The 15,540-nt window shown below is 52.6% G+C and overlaps 1 protein-coding gene across 1 annotated transcript; it reads right to left on the bottom strand.

Moving 5' to 3' along the window:
- Positions 1–11,294: 11,294 nt before the first annotated feature.
- Positions 11,295–13,846, bottom strand: PRF1 (perforin 1; the record flags this gene model as incomplete). The annotated part of the gene is made up of 2 exons (XM_081074318.1): positions 11,295–12,423; positions 13,308–13,846. 2 exons carry the CDS (start codon positions 13,844–13,846, stop codon positions 11,295–11,297), a joined length of 1,668 nt encoding a protein of 555 aa, XP_080930444.1.
- Positions 13,847–15,540: the final 1,694 nt, after the last annotated feature.

Here is a 15,540-nt window from a genome sequence, read left to right on the forward strand (position 1 = left end):
CCCACTCTCTGCTCAGTTGCGGACAGGCAGGATCCCGGCTGTATACAGACACTTTCCAGGGAAGGTTTGCCGAGGAAGAAAGTTGGTCCCTGCAGGAGCAGGTCTCTTGGTGGGAAGGTGAGAGCAGCAGACCAGAGCCGCAGGCTGCGGAGGGGGGCTTTCTTCTGTCCCTGGGACTCCACTCACAGGAGAGTCTCTGTATTTCTTGAAGGAACAGATACTATTGAGCATCTAACATGTGCCTGACAAATTCCTTCAGCCCTCCCAGCCTCTGTTTCTTCCTCTCTAAAATGGAGTTGATGATGTTCTCCTGCCCTGAACACCCTGTTTGAGCATGGGCAGAATTCCCCAGCGGTCTGTGGGATCTGAGTCAGGAGAGGAGTCCATCCAGGGGCAGGGCCCCTTTTCAGTGCTGCTGAGCCAACATGTTTGTAGGTGCTTCCACGTTAGGTTTTGTCCCACACATGGGTGCACATGTGATCTGAACCCCTGAGGGTCAGACAATTCAGTTTGCAAACTCATCCTAGAAAAAGTGCTGCATACCTCATTGCTGAATATCACTACGGTCACCTTCCAAGTCCTCCCCTTGGGAAGCTATGCACTGATGCCAGCGCCTAGTCCACCCTGCAAAGCAATTTTGGAACTTTTTCTGGAATGGCCATCAGAGCTGTCATCGTGTTACCCTTGATGTCTTGAATGTCATCAAATGTCTTCCTTTCAATATTTCCTTTATCTTCAGGTAAAGAAAGACATCATTGGGGGCCAGAGCAGGTGTGTAGGGAGGGTGTTCCAACACAGTTATTCGCTTACTGGCTAAAAACTCACTGCCATGTGAGCTGGTGCCTTGTCGTGATGCAAGAGCCATGTATTGTTGGCGAAAAGTCCAGGTCGTCTAACTTTTTCCTGCAGCCTTTTCAGCACTTCCAAATAGTAAACTTGGTTAACTGTTTGTCCAGTTGGTATAAATTCATAATGAATAATCCCCCTGATATCAAAAAAGTTACAACATTGTTGCAACAAGTTCTCGAACTTAATTGTCAGACCTCGAAGGGCCAAGTAACACATGAAGAACTGGGGATTCACAGGGGAAGCCATTTGCTCGAGGTCACTTAGCAAGTATGGGCGTAACCATCACACACATGTGTTTTGGGAAAGGCTTGAGGTGCTGTTCACTCCAGATGGTACCAATTAGGGTCCTTTTGCCCAGTTTTGTTGATGCAACAAAGACAATAAACAAATGCTTTTCAGAAATAGTTGGGGGACATAATTAGGGAAAAAATGACCAGAACAGCTAAATCATTGACGTTTTTTAAGGAAAGCCCTAGTATTATTTTCACATACACTACCGAAGATAGCCAAGAATAAGCTACCGTAGGACCCAGCTGAGGTCTCTGTGGCACCTGCTGAAAGGAGCAGATAAGAATCGCGGAGGGGTTACTCGTGGTTTACAAACTAATTTGCACAGTTTGCTTAATAAGCACATTTAAATGGTTTCCAAAGGACTTGAAAGCAGTTTGGGTTCTTAACAAAGTTATAGAATTCCCTGCCATCTCGTGTGCCCTGGGAATTGGCTCAGCACACCGTATTTTTGTTTTGTTTTTGAAATCATGAACAGATGCCGATGTTTAGGCAGTGACTCCAGCTTAAACACAGGCTTTTCTATTTCTCCTCTGCCTGGCTTGCTGTTTAAGGGCCGGGCGGGGGCCCCTCCCCTGAGCTATCTCCAGCAGCTGTTGGCCTCCTAGGGGAGGCCGGGGCCCTTGGGAAGGGAAAGGAGGGGCTGCTCTGCTAAGTGTTAGGGCCTTCTGGGCCAGTCTGGGCAAGCTCCTCTCCTGTTGTGCCTGTGGGCTCCTTACCTGCCAGCTGATGGGTTAGAATGACAGAGAGGAGGGTCAGTGTGCTCAGCCCGCAGTGGCACAGAACGGCGCTCAGTAGACTCATGTACCCTCCTTTTCTTTCACGCTGCCTGGAATTCCCAATCCAGCTTTTCCCACCTTCTTCTGGCTCAGAGGATGGGCATGGGAGCTGGGGTGTGGTTCGGAGTGCCCCAGGGAGGGGAACCAAGTGTACCCCTCATTTTAGCCTCTGGAAAGCTATGTGCAACTTGTGGGAGTCATTTCCAAATGCTGACAAAAAAAACTGGACCAGGGTGGAGGGAGTGGGAAGCCCTAAGAGAAGAAGGGCCCTAAGGAGAGCCCTCTGCCCTGGCTGGAAGGAGAGGAGTGACTTGGGCGCTTGGGCACCACCTCAGGCCTGCGGTAGCTGAAGGGTGGACAAGGAGGGAAGACAGATTGGGGAGGAGGGTGTGGGCGGGGAGCAGTAGGGGGACACATACCCGGGACATTGGCAGCAGAACCCCTGGTTCACATCTCACTTTTCCCAGCACTAAGCAACTGGAGTACTTTGGGCAAGTTCTCAAACCTTTCTTAGCCTGTTCCCTCATCTGTAAAGTGGGGCTCTTAGGAGAATTAAACGAAAGAATGCATATTTATACAGGGCCTATCCCACAGTCGGCACTTAAGAAATGGTTCATAGAGCGAAGTCCCATCCTCACCCTGACACTCATTAAGAGTTTGTGCCTCTTCTACGCCTCTGCCTGAGGGCAGGGGCACCAAGGCTGGCTCTGGGCAGAAGTCCCTTCCTCCAAACATACGGGCTCCCATGCTGTCGGTCTCAAATTGTTTCCAGGTAAAAGGGGAAGAGTTGGGGTGCAGTTGGCCTTTCTGGGGCAGGGGGAGGAGTCGTGGGCGGCTGCTCCTGGGCAAGAGGAAAGTGAGGAGGGAAGAGCCAGGAGCTTTCCCTCCAGCTCAGCCTCAGCACTTCTTAGCCACCTTTCTCAGGAGCCGGGCTCCAGTGCTCATTCTCTCTCCGTCTCATTGCCCGCCCCACCCCCTCAAGCAAATTATTAATTCACTTTGGTCCAACAAATGTTTTCTTGTTTGTGATTTCCCTTTTAGAGCAGGCTGGGTGGGAACGCTATTCAGGCCATGGCCCTCTACCCTCAATGAACTCATAGTCCTGTGTGTGTGTGTGTAATACATGTTAACATTCATTCATTCGTTCAACAATGTTTATTAGCACCTCCTACCATGTTTCCCCGAAAATAAGACCTAGCCGGACAATCAGCGCTAAAGTGTCTTTTGGAGTAAAAATTAATATAAGCTCTGGTCTTATTTTACTCTAATACAAGACCGGGTATAATATAATGTAATGTAGTATAACGTAATATAATATAATACCGGGTTTTATATTAGTTTTTACTCCAAAAGACGCATTAGAGCTGATTGTCCGGCTAGGTCTTATTTTCGGGGAAACAGTATATGCCAGGCTCAGCCTGTGCTAGAGACTATGGAGACAGCGATGAATAAGACAGAATGAGATAGTGTACCAGGCAAGAGAACCCCTGAGGCCAGTAACAGGTGCCCACCCATTAAGCTTTCTTCCCATTCCACATCCCCACTGGTTGGTGATCACTGCTGGAGAGGTATCTCTAAGAGGAGGGCAGAGAGGTGGGTAGGGCTGGGTCCTTGGTGCCTGGAGGCTTGAAGTCACCATGGCCCAACCATGAGTGTGAAGATGGTCTCTCCAATGCTGAAGAGCTGAGCTGGATCCATGTTGAAATCCTGATTTGGCAGGTGGGAAGGTGGGTACAGGAAGGCCAAGGCAGAGAAGCTAGCTAAGAAGCTAGGGCAGGCTGTGCAGACAGTGTGATGATTTCTCAAAAGGTTAAACAGAACTATCACATGACCTAGCAATTCCACTCCTAGCGATGTATCTAAAAAATAAATGAAAGCAGGGACTCAACCAGATACCAATGTTCATAGCAGCATTATTCACAATAGCCAAAAGGTGGAAACAACCCAAATGTCTATCAATGGATGAACGGGTAAGCAAAATGGTATATACTTACCATGGAATATAATGCAGCCACAAAAGGAAGGAAGTCCTGACACACTCTACACCTTGGATGGACCTTGAAAACATTATGCTAAGTGAAAGAAGCCAGACCCCAAAGATAAATATTGTCTGATTCCACTTATGTGAGGTATCTAGAACAGGCACCTTTGTAAGGATGGAAAATAGAATAGACCTTACCAGAGGCTGATGGCAGGGAAGTTGTGGTGTAAAGGACACAGAGTTTTTGTTGGAGGCGATAAAAAAATGTCAGGGATGATGATTACACAACGTGAACGTATTTAATGTCACTGAACGGTACACCCACAAATGGTTACCATGACAGTACTATGCCGTGTATATTTTATCACCTTTTTAAAGTGAGTGGCAGGGGGCCATGGGAAGGCTCCCCTGAGAGCATCCCCCACAGTGGGGCCTTGTCAGCCACCACAGGGATTGTGTGGAAGATGGTTGCGAGGACTATGGTGGACAAACAGTGCACAGTACACCCTCGACCTTCAGGGGTCAGACAGCGGGGCAGGTGGACAAGGTTCAGAACCAAGGTGGGAAGGCCCTCAGTTGTCTGCGATGCCTCATTTCTGAAATGGGCATGAGTGCCTCCACCGCACAGGGTTGCTGGGAAGATGAAATGCACTCGTACAGGTGCCGTCCTTAAAACACTGCAGAAAGCGCTCAAGAAGTGTTATTTCTGAGTACTTCCTTTGTGGTGTTAGTGAGAGGAAACCATGGAAGTGAAGAGACGAGGAATGGGAGGAAGGTCTCTCTCAATTACTCCCACTTGGAAAAATGCTTTACCAAATGAAATCACGTGACGTCCCACGTTACCACTGAGAGGGAGCGGGGTGGGTAGAAACGATGTCCTAATTAATTACTGCCTTCCACGGGTAGAAGACGTTGGGTGGAAGTCCCAGTCGTAAAGGTGACGATTCCTGTGAACAAAGAGGAATAGGAGACAAAGATATTCACCTGGAAGCCAGCCTCAGTGTATGACTGGTGAGTCTTACTGGGAATTTGGGTTTCCCAGGGGGGAAAGTCAGTGTCTTGCCAGCAAGCTGATGTCACTGCCTTTTTGAAATGAAACCAGGACCCAGCTGTTGTGGAGATGAACTGTGAGCCCAGAAGTGCAGTTGGAGCCCCACAGTAAACAAATTCCGATTATACCCTGCAAAACAGCAACAGCTGTTCTGGTTCTGGCCTCCAGGATTGCGTATCTGGGCCTTTGGGAAGAGAAAGGCAAATGGAGAGGGGCTTCTTCAAGCATCAGGAAAATGGTGCTCCTGGGATACGCCCACTGAGCAGATTCTCGGTGACGGAACTGCCGGGTCCATTTGGCCATGCCCACTGAGTGCCAGGCATTTGACAGCTTGTGGAATCCGGGCCTAGCCTCTCTGAGCTGGAAGGTGATGCAGAAATCATTGTTCTAGCCCCTCGTTTCACAGCTGGCGGCCCTGGGGTCTGCAGGGGGAATTTTATGTGATTACAAGGTGCTGAGAGAACTGATTGAGGTTGGGGCTCAGTCTCACATCAAAGTCAAGTTTCACATGAGAGGTCTCCATGGCTAGCCTGGGGTAAAGGTGTGGTTGGGCCATTTCATTTGTGGATTGGGCTTCCGTCCTTGACTGCTCTTGAGGGTTCTGTCTGGGAGGGGTGTTGATGTCTTTCTGTGCAATACTAACCTTAACCACCCCATGAGAATCTCACCTGTGACTCTGGTCTCCGCTGCACCAGACTTACGCCCGCTCCTGAATAGTGGAAAGCCAGGCAGACATTGTCTTCCCTGCCTGTGTGTGTGGCTGCCTGGGCTGTGGAAGTCTTGACAGGAAAGGACCTCATCAGGCAGAAGAGGAGGGTGGGGGCAGAATTCCAGGAGCAGGTTAAGATGGTGGGTCTGGTGCTTCTGGGGTCACAACCTGCCGAGGCCACACGAGCATCAGCTGTGGCCAGAGAAAGCTGCCCCAGCTGGACTGACTCAGTGCGTGAGTGGGTCCATTGAGAAATAAGAGGTCTGAGTAGGAAGGAGTCAAGAGGCTTCCCTCACCTTCTATGAGAGGGTCTCGTTTCTGTGGTCAGTAATGGAGAGGAGGGGGCCGGCCCAGTCCCACTTCCACCTCCACCAGGGCAGTGTGTGGCCCCTCTGGGGCCCTTACACAGGAGGAGTGAGGGGCAGCGGCTGCCTGTGCTGGAATCAGCCCAGGGGTGCCTCTGCCCAAGCAAGTCGGAGATGGGACCAGAGATTTACATACACAGAATCCCTGAGCCACAGCCAGGGCTGGACGTTACAGAAGGAGGCAGTTTTCTGTGTAACACAACGGCTCATGGTTAGAATCTTCCATATGTAGAGCAGGTGCCTCTGGAGGTAATGGACTCTCTGCCTCTAGGAGAGTGTGAGCAGAGGCTGGAAGATTCTTTGGTGGACTTCATGCATTCATTCATCCACCCATCTAATCATCCATCCGATATTTTTCAAGTATCAAACTTATGCCAGGTGCTGGACTAATTGATTTAACTATGACTAAGACAGAAATGCCTTGGCCCTTGGGAAATAATGAGAACCACAGGAATGGCACAGGAGGCCATGCCCTAGACCTGGAAGTCAGTGAAGGCTTCCTGGCGAAAGCCATGTGTGAAGCTGCAGCCTGAAACCTGAGGAGGACTTAGGATAGAGGAGAAAAGTTCCAGAAAGAGGCAGCAGCGTGTGTGAAGGGCTAGAGAGAGCATGGCTAACAGAGGAAGCAATAAGCTTGGTGAGATGGGGTTTACTGAGTGGTGACAGAGTTGAGAGCAGGACCAGCATGTGTGTCACATTAGGAGGTTTGAGCTTTAGCCCAAGAGTCACAAGGAACTAATGAAGGATTTAAGCAAGGCAACCATGTGGTGAAATGTGCTTTTTAGCTGGTTTCCCCTGAGGCAGACCGGGAGACAGGGATTCCTGGGCAGGTAGTTTATGTGGGAGGTGATTCCAGAAAATACCAGTAGGGGAGTGGGGAATTGAGACAGGGAAGGGAGACAGCCAAGAAGCTTGTGTTGTCAAGCAAGTATACACGGTGAGTACTGGAGCTTCACCGGAACTCCGGGAGCCAGAATAGTATTATCCTTTAGAGTTGCTTCCCCTGAGGGGAGGGAGCTGGAGTATTTACACACCCCCTCCATTGGCCACTGAAGGCTTTTCTGGGCTGGGTGGGGCATAGACACTTCCCCAGCACTGTGGTCTTTCAATGGGGCAGATAGAGGGGGCTGCGTCGTGGGCCCTCAGGCAGAGATGCCGGGGCTGGCTTGGAGCGGGACCCAAGGGGACACAGGTTAGCACCACTGTGGCTGTGGGGTGGAGAGGCAGGGAGGAGCAGACAGGAGCCTGGGGATCAGTGACAAGGCACAGGAAGACTGGTCCAAGCAAGGGGTGTTTATGACCCCGGCTGGAGAGGGTGCGGTTATGGGCAGAAGGGGACAATGTCAGGATGCAGACATGGCTGTTCTGGTGACAGATATGAGGGAATGAGGGACACTGTAGAGGACTCACAGACTCTCACAGCTGCAAGGGGCTCCTGCACCTCCCCAGGGCCCTGCCTCATCCCCACACTGCTGCTCCTTTCTCAGGTCCTCCTCGGCTCACACATGTCAAAGACACTGACACAGCCCCCGGGGCAGCTGGGGGCACCGCCCACAGACCACGAAGTATGTTTGGAGGGAGATGAAGATACTGGGGCAACCGCTTAAAAAACAAAACCGGGCTGCCGTTAGCGCCAGCCCCAAGTGAGTGGGTGTGTGAAAATGAGAGAAAAGCAGTCCAGTCGAACGCCCTACCCTACCCCTACCCTGAATGTCACCTCACTCCTCATATATTCCGCCATGCCCACATCTGTGTCCTGTCACACACGGCCCTTGTGAGGACAGAGGCTCTGCAGGCCTGCTCACCGCCCGCCGCCCACTGGCTCACAGCATGAAGTGTGTTTGGAAGGAGACAAGGGTGCTCAGTCTGTGGCGTAATGGAACCATGACTGCTCCCTGCTTTTCTGTGCTCCTGGTCCTTAGGGAGGAGAAGAGAGGCGCTGGGGGTCGTTGAGTGGTGGTTCTAACTACGTGGGCCCACAAGGGTGCGGTGGGACTATAATTGGAAAAGGGCATGGTGTTGTTGAAGCAGTGACAGAAAAGACAATGGAATGTGTCATTAACCAGCATGTGTCGCTGTCAGCAATAGAAGCCAAGTCTGGATGAAATAAGTAGAAAAAGAAACCAATGAACAAGGGCAGATCATGTATCGATCCCCAGATCCTTCCATGCCCAGCTTTAAAATCTCTGAGGTCCGAGCCCTTCATGGGCTCTGGCTGCCCACAGTGGTGACTTGACGGATAATGTGCCTATCATGGGCCACCCTCCCTTCCCTGGTCCCCTTCCCCTCTTCCCTACTGGAGTTTCCTGGGATCACCTCCCACATAAATTACGTGCACTCAGCTCCTGGTCAGAGTGTCTGCTTCTGAAGGGACCCCACACCTGCGGCAGGTACATCCGACCAGCAAGCAGACCTGGCCATATGTACTTTCCTAGTTACAAGAGAGGTTGGGGAAGCGAGAATTGGGCATTTTCAGCTCCTGGGTTGAGGAGGTTGGTCTGCTTCCCACCAGGACTCATAGATGAGGTGTTTTCAGGGTCCCAGTAGGAAGCTGCCTGAGTCCATTCAGGCTGCTATAAACTGTAGAGGACTGAGTGGCTTACAGAAAACAGAGTTATTCCTCCTATTTCTGGAGGCTGGAAGTCCAAGATGAAGGTACCGACAGATTCAGTGGGCCCACTTTCTGGTTCATAGATGGTGCCTTCTTGCTGTGTCCTCCATGGTGGAAGGGGTGACGGGTCTCTCCAGGGCTTCTTTTATAGGGGCAGTCATCCCACAGTCACTTCTCAATGGCCACAACTCCTACTACCATCCATTTGGGGACTGTGATTTTAACATAGGAATTTTGGGGGGATACCAACAATCAGACCATAGCAGAAGCCAATGGCGTATTCAAATTATAATAATTTGAGGGGGCTTGTCTATGAAGGGCTTATTTACAAAAGAGTAGGGGCTGTAGGGTGGCACAAGGGGGAGTGAAATAACTCAAAATGAACAATGGCAGAGCTGTTGCCACCCTTAGGTCTGAAGGTTGAGGGGAGGGGGCTGGAATCCAGAAAGAAAGAAAGAACCACACAGAGTTCCCCGGGAGAGGAACAGGGACACAGCCAGCCCAGGGTCACCTCACTGACAGACACAGAGGGGAGGAAATGCCTAATCTCTGCTCTCTCTCCTCCCCACCCCCCAGGAATCTCCTGCCCATGCTCAGACAGGTCAGGGTCCTGGGCCAGTGCAGGGCGAGCAGAGTGAAGGCAAGCCCTGGAGGGCCAATGGGAGATATCTGATAAAGTGGGGAATTTCCCAAACAAACCAGGGGCCTCAGGTGTGAGTAAGTATCCCAATGTCCACATGGAGTGAAAAGAAGAATGTCATGTTGGGTCTTGTGTTTGGGCTGAGGGCTCCATAGCGGCCCCTCATCAAGTGTGGGTCATTCCTTCTCCTTGGTCATAGCCCATCTTTTCTCCCAAGAGCCCACTTTTGGAGTCCTACTGGCCTCTCCAAAGCCGTGCTTGGAGTTGAGTGCCCAGGACTTGAAGAGACCTTGCTCTGCCATTGACTGCTATAACCACACTTAAATTCCTTCCCCCAAAGGGCCTCACTTTTCCTATAAGTAAAACTGGAAAGGTTTTACTTTCAGTCATCTGGAAAGGAGATGACCTTTTAGGACCCCTTCCATAGCACGGACCTTCTAGAAAGGCTCATGGCCTCCTTCCAAACAGTTCTGAGAAGGGCGTAAAAAATAAATAATAATAATAAATTGTCCTTTTGGAGAAACCAAGGCCCACAGAGCAGAGGGACCATGTGGGTCCCACCTCTTGCCGGAGCTGTCCTCTTAGCCAAGCCTGCACTGCCCCTGCTTTCCCCGGATGATAGAGCCCCCACCCATGTTTATTTCCAGTTAGTGCCGCAGCCAGGGTGACGTTTCAAGATTTCTTTTGTGCTCTTGTTTGTGTGTGTGGCTGTGAACGGAAATGTGTAAGAATGGTGGTTTCAAGCTGGCTTTTAGGGTTCAGCTGGTGCTTTCGCCCCACTTGGGGAGTCAAGGTCCATGTAATATTACTTCAGGACTCTTGAGCCTAGAGGTCCATACCAACCTCATGGGGCTTACTTTGAGTCCGGAGGGCTATGCTGAGCCCCTGACAACAGTCCTGCACATCCAAGACCCACGACATCTCGGAGGCCGCCCTGAATTTTATATCAGACCCCAAGGCTCTGGTGTTTGCTGCATGCCAAGGCTAGGAGACCCTCCGTCACCACTTGTGGGAACCACTGCCCTCTTCCCTTAAATTGCGGGACCGGGGAGAGCTGTGCAGCCTGCCAATAGGTTCTGTTAAGTCAGTTTCCAAACCGGTTGCTTCAGATTACGGCCCACATACGTTTTCTCTTCAGCTTGTACCATGTCTTCCCACATCGGTTTATTTTTACAAGGTGAAATGAATTGCCAGAAGTCAAGCTTGGATTTCTGTAGGTAAGGCATGTGGCCTTCAGTCCACCATTGTCCCCACTATCCGTTGTCCCCTAGCTGGGAGCTGAATGTCCGTTGCCATTTATCACCGAATTTATGGTTCTTGAATCAGAGGTTTATGAGCAAAGTAAAATATTTTGGGTCCCCCCATTTCCAACAAAAGTGGTTTATTTCTATTGCCTTCCTGCCCCTGGGGTGAACCACCTGTCCTGTTCTATAGGGTCACTCGAGGAGCAGTTTATTTCCAGGGCTGTATTTGGGCCCAGCCTCTCCTCTGCCACAACAAGCACCATTGTAGTCACCATCACAACACATTTATTGGCCCTCTGTCAGGGTGTGTACACAATGAGAGACGCACGATAGCCCTTAGTTTATCTGAGGGGCAAAACTTGGTGGGCGAAGAAGACAGAGCAAACAGAGCAACTGGGGGCAGAAAGATCTAGTACGATGAATTTACCATGCTAGAAGGGGCTGCAAGGGAGGGTCTTAAATGACACCAAGCGTCCCAGGAGGCTGGGAACGGCCTCCTGGCCTTCTGCCCAGCTCCTGAGCTCAGCTGAGGCCTGTGTAGCCGTGACGGGACATCATGATTCAGTTCCAGCTCATTCCCTGGGCTCAAGAATAGCTGAGAACCAAGGCAGTTTGGATGAAGAGATTCAGGGCTGGCCTATAAATTCAGCCGCCTCATTAGAAAAAAGCCTCAGTTTTCCATCTGTCTAATGGGGATATGAAGATAGCTAGGCCCTGGCTACCTCTGTGAGAACTCCTTCAGTGTGGGCATACTGGTCCTCTCAAGGCCTACTGTGTTCACCACACCGCTCCACTCCGGTTTCCTGGAGGCGCCCCCGGAAGCCCTTGGGGGGCGTACTCCAGGCAGGTTTTCCCAGTCAGGTGAGGCAAGCATTTAGCATGGTAGGAGAAGTGCAGGTGACCATGATCCAGGTTGCAGTGCACCTTATGTAAGCCAGACACCGCAGCCCTGTCACAGGTGCCAAGGAGGTCATCGTCCCAACCAGAGTCTGCATCCCAGACCTGCACTCTCAGGGGCCCCGCTGTGGGCAGGAGCACATCCCCAAAATCCAGTCGTGTCATCCACCGGGGATTGTTATTGTTCCACACTGTACCTGTCCTCCGCTCCTGGCCTGCAAAGAAGACCTTCAAATACGCGTCCGTGGAAGTGATTGTGTCTCCCCACAGACCTTCTGCCTGGAAGTTCATAACCTCCAGATGGGCCAGGCCCCTCTGCTGGGGACAGCAGTCCTGGTTGGTGACCGCTGAGCTGTGGCACATACACTGACAGGGGTCACGGGGGCTCTTCTGCTGCCCCGGGGGGCAGGGTCGGCTGCAGTCCCTCCAGCGTGCCCTGTGTGTCACATACTTGCTCACGGCCAGCCTCAGGGCCTCCTGCCGTGGGTCCTGGCTCTCCAAGAGCACATGCAGAGGCTCCAGGGTATAGTCCACCAGGCCGGGGCTGGCCTGCAGTGAGGCTACCCAGCTTGAGAACTGCTCGGGCCCAGCGTGGTTCCCAAACAGCAGGTCGTGCGTGGAGGTGTGATGGCCGCCTACCACTTCGGAATAGCGTTCCCTGTAGGCCTGGTGGAAGGAAGTCCCCATCTTGTGCTGCTTCTTCTTCTCCTCACAGGCCTTGAGTTGAGATGAGGAGCTGGCGAGGCTGCCTATGCTGACCTCAGCCTCCACCTCCAGGCAGTCTGCTACTTCGTCCGTTGTGAGCCCTGCCAAGGCCAGCTCACAGGTGCGCAGGGCGGTGAGGACCGAGATCCGGCCGCCAAGCTCCATGGAGCGGATAAAGTGAGTGCCGTAGTTGCTGATGAGCCTGAAGTAGTAGGGCTCTGTGGAGGTGTTGAAGTGGGGGGGCAGGTCCCTGAGGGCCCTCTTGAAATCGGGGTTCAGTGGGGGAGAGTGTACCAGGTGAAAACTGTGGGGGAGAGTAAAAACATCAGTGGGCCCAGCGGTGAGTGATCTTTCCCTTACTCCATAACTCCCTCAAGATTGCCCAACGTCACATGGAACCGGCAGAACTAGGAGCTAAACCCAGGAAACCTACTCGGTCTGTAGCCCCTCAGTGACCTAGCTCCTTTGGATAGGCATTTTTGCTTTTCCTTTTTAAAATAAAGTTTTTTCTCTCCTTTTCACTTTCTAATTATAAAAGCGATGATTCTGAACTGGTGGTATCCCTCCAGCTTTGGAACCTACTCCTGTGGCTTTCGTCTGTCTGTCTCCTGGATTGGACCCGTATATGTGGGCCCCTGACAGCTCTGGTCATGCAGGCAGGAAGCGCCCTGTCTCCCTGTGGAGGAAACGTGGCCTCCCAGTGTGAGAAATCAGGGCAGGTCATGGAGACCATGCATTTCTCAGGTGGGCAACCTTGAGGGCTAGGGGCATGATTACTCTTGCTCCACACTGTAGGACTAATTCCCAGCACAGAGCTTGACAAGGCAGGCACGAATAGTGGCTGAATGGATGAAAGAGGCCCAGGGATGGGAAGGACGCAGCCAGGTCTCCTGCCCACAGAAGACTGGCAATGCCCAGGAAAGAGGGGGTTGGGCAATCAGTACGCCTGAAAGTACCATGACGGGCTCTCAGCACACCCTGGCTCGCTTCCCTCCACCTGTTCGCTCTATGGGCTCGAGATCAGGGCCATAGGGCCCTGGACCACCTGGTGTGTGAGAACCAGGACTGAAGTTTCCTTGGATCGAAGCAGCCTCTGCAACCCCATGCTGCCATTCCACAGCTTCCAGACCACCCTGAGTTCAAGACCCCCTTTTTCAACATCCCTCTGCCCCCGCCCCCAGTGCTTACCGGTAGAAACGACACTCCACCACGTCAGTATTGAAGCTGTATTTGTCCTGGTGGGTTTTATCGGCTGCAAAGTCGGCTACCTTGGAGTGCGAGCCGGCCACTGCTACACGCTGACTGGTGCTGGGATGGGGATTTACTTCCAGCCCCACACGCCAGTCATTGCGGATGCTGCTGGCCGCCTGCCCAGCCACGGCCTCCGTGGAGCTGGCTTTGGCACTGACCACGTGACGCTGGCAGCCTGAGCCGTGGGCACGCCAGTCAGTAAGTGCCAGGGGCAAGCGCTGGAGGACACCCCCTTGCAGGGCATTGCGGCAGAGGGTGCAGGTGCCGTCCGGCCTCAGGTAGCGCAGTGTGTCCACTAGGAAATAGCCTGAGCGCTTGAGACTGGTCACATCCACACCCTCCCCTGCCAGCCCTGAGCCCGGCACGAACTTGCGAACACGTCGGCACTCGGAGCGTGCAGCAGTGTAGCAGGGGGCAGGGGTGGGTGTGGGTAACAGCAGGAGGATGACGTCCAAGAGGAGTGCACGGGTGGCCATGGAGCTGTGGAGAAAGCGGGCGTGTGGGCTCTGGGAAGCAGGGGGCAGAGGCGGGAGGGTGGCCGACCCCTCCCCCAGCTGTGAGTGATCAGGGCATAGAATAGGGAGGGAATGAGATAGCTCTTGTCATTGAATGTTAGAGATGAAGTGGCCTTTACATACCTGGTCCACTCCCTCCACATTGTACAGATGGACCTAGAGAGGGGAAGTGACATAGCCACAGGTCACACAGCCACGAGGAGCCCCTTGCTAGGATTTTGCTATTTAAGGCCTATGCTGGTGGGGAGGGGGCCCTGTGCACAGAGGAGGGGAAGGGAGAGTAGCCATAGAGATTTGGAAGGGGAACTGGGGACTCTAGAGAAGCCTGGATTCTATAGCAGTGCCATTTGTGGCCCCAGCACAAGCTTTCCCCTCCCCACCTCTCTCATTCTTTCTCTTTTCCCTCTTCCCCCGCCCACTAAGCACTTAAGAGAAATGGAAAAGAAATGAGGTTGTGCGGCACCCTTATTCTCCCCATTTTCCCTTTGGGGCCCTCTTTATGAGCCTCAGGGGAGAACATCAGCATGGATTCTAGAGTAAAAGCTGTCCACATGCGAACGTCCTTAGATCCTGTGGGGGAGGGGCCTTTGAGTTTGCTCTCCAGGTCTCCTGATGCCCCACTCTCCTCTTTGGCCTCCTCTGCCACGCTCTGTGGAATTCTGGCATGACTGCAAGCTACCTATTGCCTACTACTAGACAACAACTAGAAGGTTCTTCCTCATTTTGAGGTGGCCCTGGAGTCTCCCCTGGGCCTGCTTATGATCTGGAATCTCCTCTCTCCCCTTATCCAACCAGAGCTTCTTGGAGGCCTTTCCCCTCCTGCCAGGGCCAGCAGCTTCTCTGAGACACAGGGGATTAGGGGAGCAGGAACTTCCCCTGCTGGAGCCTTCTGTGCCCTACCCACAGCAGTGACTTGAATGGTGGGGTTCCAGGCAAGATGGCAGGCCCGAGGGAGGTAAAATGGAGAAGGGGAGCCTTTCAAAGGCCGTCAGATGGTCCCACGTAGGAGGCCGGCACAGTTGATATCCTTCATCTAAGGAGCTCAGTCTTCACCGTGGCCCTCACCCTGTTACCTCTCTGGAAGCCTGTTTCCAGCTTTCTTAGAGGCTTTCACTGTCAGTGTTTGAAGGGGCCTTAGAGCTATATTCTAACCTCTTCATTTTGCATAGGAGGAAACTGAAGCTCAGAGTCAGCATGAGGCTGCCCAGCGAGTTAGTGACGGAGCACAGTGTGGGACCTAAGTCTCTTGTCTTCGGGTCACAGCACTTCCTGCTCTGTTAGTCTCTTCTTCCAAAGGAGCAGCCGCACTCCCATGCCTCTCTGTCCCCGCCCAGGCACTCCCAGCCTCCGTGACCCCCGTTTCCTCCGTACCTGAAGTCCTATGTTCAGACACCCTCTCTCCCCATGGAAGGCTCCTGAAATGGTGGTGTCAGCCCCCAGGCAGGCTCACCACACAGCTTATTACCAGGCCACAGTTCATGTCACTTCTGCTTCCTGCCCTGCCCCCAAATTGTGGTCACAGGTCCCCTTCACCCTCCCTCCTCCCCTAGCACCCACCCTGTCCTCACCTCCTCATCCGGCCGTGCTGACAGCCCTCAGGAAGCAAACCGTGAGGGCCAGCAGCTCACCCTTCAAGTAGAGTAGCCTGAGCTGTG

The sequence above is a fragment of the Rhinolophus hipposideros genome (assembly GCF_964194185.1).
Source record: "Rhinolophus hipposideros genome assembly, chromosome: 15".
Classification (NCBI taxonomy): Eukaryota; Metazoa; Chordata; class Mammalia; order Chiroptera; family Rhinolophidae; genus Rhinolophus; species Rhinolophus hipposideros.